Below are 2500 nucleotides of genomic sequence, written 5' to 3'. Positions count from 1 at the left end.
CCAGTAGTGGCCCAGTAGCAGCCCAGTAGCGACCCAGTAGCGGCCCAGTAGCGGCCCAGTAGTGGCCCAGTAGCGGCCCAGTAGCGGCCCAGTAGTGGCCCAGTAGCGGCCCAGTAGCGGCCCAGTAGCGGCCCAGTAGTGGCCCAGTAGCGGCCCAGTAGCGGCCCAGTAGCGGCCCGGTGGCGGGGGACCGCTGATGTAGGGGACCTATAGATCAGGTCCATGGTATAGAGACCTCTCCCCATCAAGGCTCTTTTTGGAATTATGTGAATAAACAGCACCTAACATATCCCTGTCTCCTTATTTAATCTGCTTGACAGAATCCTATCTGCAGGCACAGGTTGGTAGACTAACACTACATTCAGACGATGGCAGTTGGTCTGAGTGAACACAGCCAACAGGGAGGTTTGCACATGTTCTGAGATATGAATGTTCCCAGAAGGACCCAGGTATTTATCTGGACAACTAGTCTCTTATAAACACAAAGAGCTCTCCCCTCCATAATGTTCAGGGCGGCGTGGTCTTCAATCCACAATATGCACTTGTTGTTGTTGTTGTTGTTGTTGTATGTATGTGTCATGTGTTGCCATGGAGACTGACCTGTGTGTTCACACTGCACGCCGGCTGCCAGCAGGTCCGGTTCTCCCATGCTGATGTCATTGAGCCGGGTGCCCAGGCACTCGATGGACAGCGTCTTGAACCACTCCTCCGCCTCCAGCTCTACACAGAGCACACTTATTACACGTGTGTGTGTGTCTGAGTGTGTGTGTGTGTGAGTGTGTGAGTGTGTGTGAGTGTGTGTGACTGTGTGACTGTGTGTGTGTGAGTGAGTGTGTATGTGTGTGTGTGTGTGTGTGTGTGTATGAGTGTGTGTGACTGTGTGTGTGTGTGTGTGTGTGAGTGTGTGTGTGTGACTGTGTGTGTGTGTGTGTGAGTGTGTCTGTGTGTGTGAGTGTGTGAGTGTGTGTGTGTGTGTGTGTGTGTGTGTGAGTGTGTGTGAGGGCTCATACCTGAATCACAGGTAAAGGTGCGTGAGGAGTCGTCCATGAAGACGATTGCCACTGCCTGCCGCTTGGTATCTCGTGGCAACCGGGTGACATTCTTCACATTGCTGATCTCTGTCACCTAGGCAACAGGAGAGGTCAAGATGTCAGAGAGATGTGGAGATCAACCCTAGCTGTCTAAATGATAGATCATATCTGTTTGAACATGTGAGCAGGATATGGGTGTGAGGTGTGTGTGTAAGAGAGAGAGAGGGAGAGAGAGAGTGGGGGGGAGAGAGAAAGAGAGAGCGGGGAGAGAGAGAAAGAGAGAGAGAGGGGAGAGAGAGAGAGAGGGAGAGAGAGAAAGAGAGAGGGGGGGAGAGAGGGGGGGGAGAGGGAGAGAGAGGGAGAGAGAGAGGGGGGGGGGGGAGAGAGAGAGGGGAGAGAGAGAGAGAGGAGAGAGGGGGGGGGGGCACTCCCCCACCTTGAGGACCTCTAGTCCAGAATATGAGAGACCAAGGCCAACAGGACCCTGAGAGACCCAGCAACCCAGGCAACGGACTGTTCTCCCTGCTACGGTCAGGGAAAAGCTAGCGCACACACAGGGTGAGCACAGAGAGACTCAGAAAGAGCTTGTTTCCACAAGCCATCCGGCTCCTGAATGACTATAACGTACAGTACCACTACACCCCTAGTGTACACAACACAAGCACTTACAACGCAACTGCCCCCCCCGGGTTATTTATTATTTATTCATATCCACATATGAATAAATAAGAGGCTGTAATCGCTGCCAGAGGTGCCTCAACAAGGAGGCACACAGTAACTCAGATCTTGGCCCTAAGGAGGATCATCGAGGAGGTGAAAAAGGACAACATGACAGCGATGCTTTATTGATTTCAAAAAGGCGTTTGACTCAATACACAGAGGCGTCCTGATGAGAGTCCTGAAGGCCTCTGGTGTTCCCCCCAGTTTACTAGGGGCCATAGGGACCATGTACTCAAACACAAGGGCAAGGGTTGTGACACCGCACGGCAACAGTGAGGATTATGACATCATGAGTGTTACAAGGGGATCACATACATACTAAAGGAGAAACAAGAAATGTTTGATAAGATGTGGGGATGCTTCTTAGGATATGTTCAGAATAAAAACTGAACCTATTTGTTGAGGGATTGAGAGGATGGACATGTGCTGATGCTGTGGTATTTGTTTTGGGGACTTCCTCTGTTGATCCATGGATATATGGTTATAATTTGATGTAGTTTCTGTTGTACCTTTGAATTTATGATAAAAAAAATAAATAAAAAGCAATAAATATATTTTTCAAAAAAAACACATCTTTGATACCAAGGATGGATACTTGCTTCTATGACGTACCTGTATAAATGACCTATAGTAAATCTTTACAAAGAGAGAAAACCCCCCCAAAAACCAAGGGGACACCCTCGCACCCTTCCTCTTTATAATAGTCCTGGACTACGACTGAGACAGACAGTCTAGGGAAGAGAGGAGGA

At 49.7% G+C, this 2500-nt stretch overlaps 1 protein-coding gene across 1 annotated transcript in view; it reads right to left on the bottom strand.

Moving 5' to 3' along the window:
- Positions 1–2500, bottom strand: part of dok4 (docking protein 4) — a gene marked incomplete at both ends in the record, with an annotated part of 30292 nt that overhangs the window by 3444 nt on the left and 24348 nt on the right. The window contains 2 exons of the mRNA XM_084436583.1: positions 601–720; positions 1011–1125. Coding sequence (XP_084292709.1) covers positions 601–720; positions 1011–1125 — 235 coding nt within the window. The remainder of the gene's footprint in view (positions 1–600; positions 721–1010; positions 1126–2500) is intronic.

The sequence above is a fragment of the Borostomias antarcticus genome, assembly GCF_949987555.1.
Source record: "Borostomias antarcticus genome assembly, chromosome: 4".
Classification (NCBI taxonomy): domain Eukaryota; kingdom Metazoa; phylum Chordata; class Actinopteri; order Stomiiformes; family Stomiidae; genus Borostomias; species Borostomias antarcticus.
Note: the sequence above shows the minus strand (reverse complement) of the source record. Positions and strands in the feature narration are given on the sequence as shown.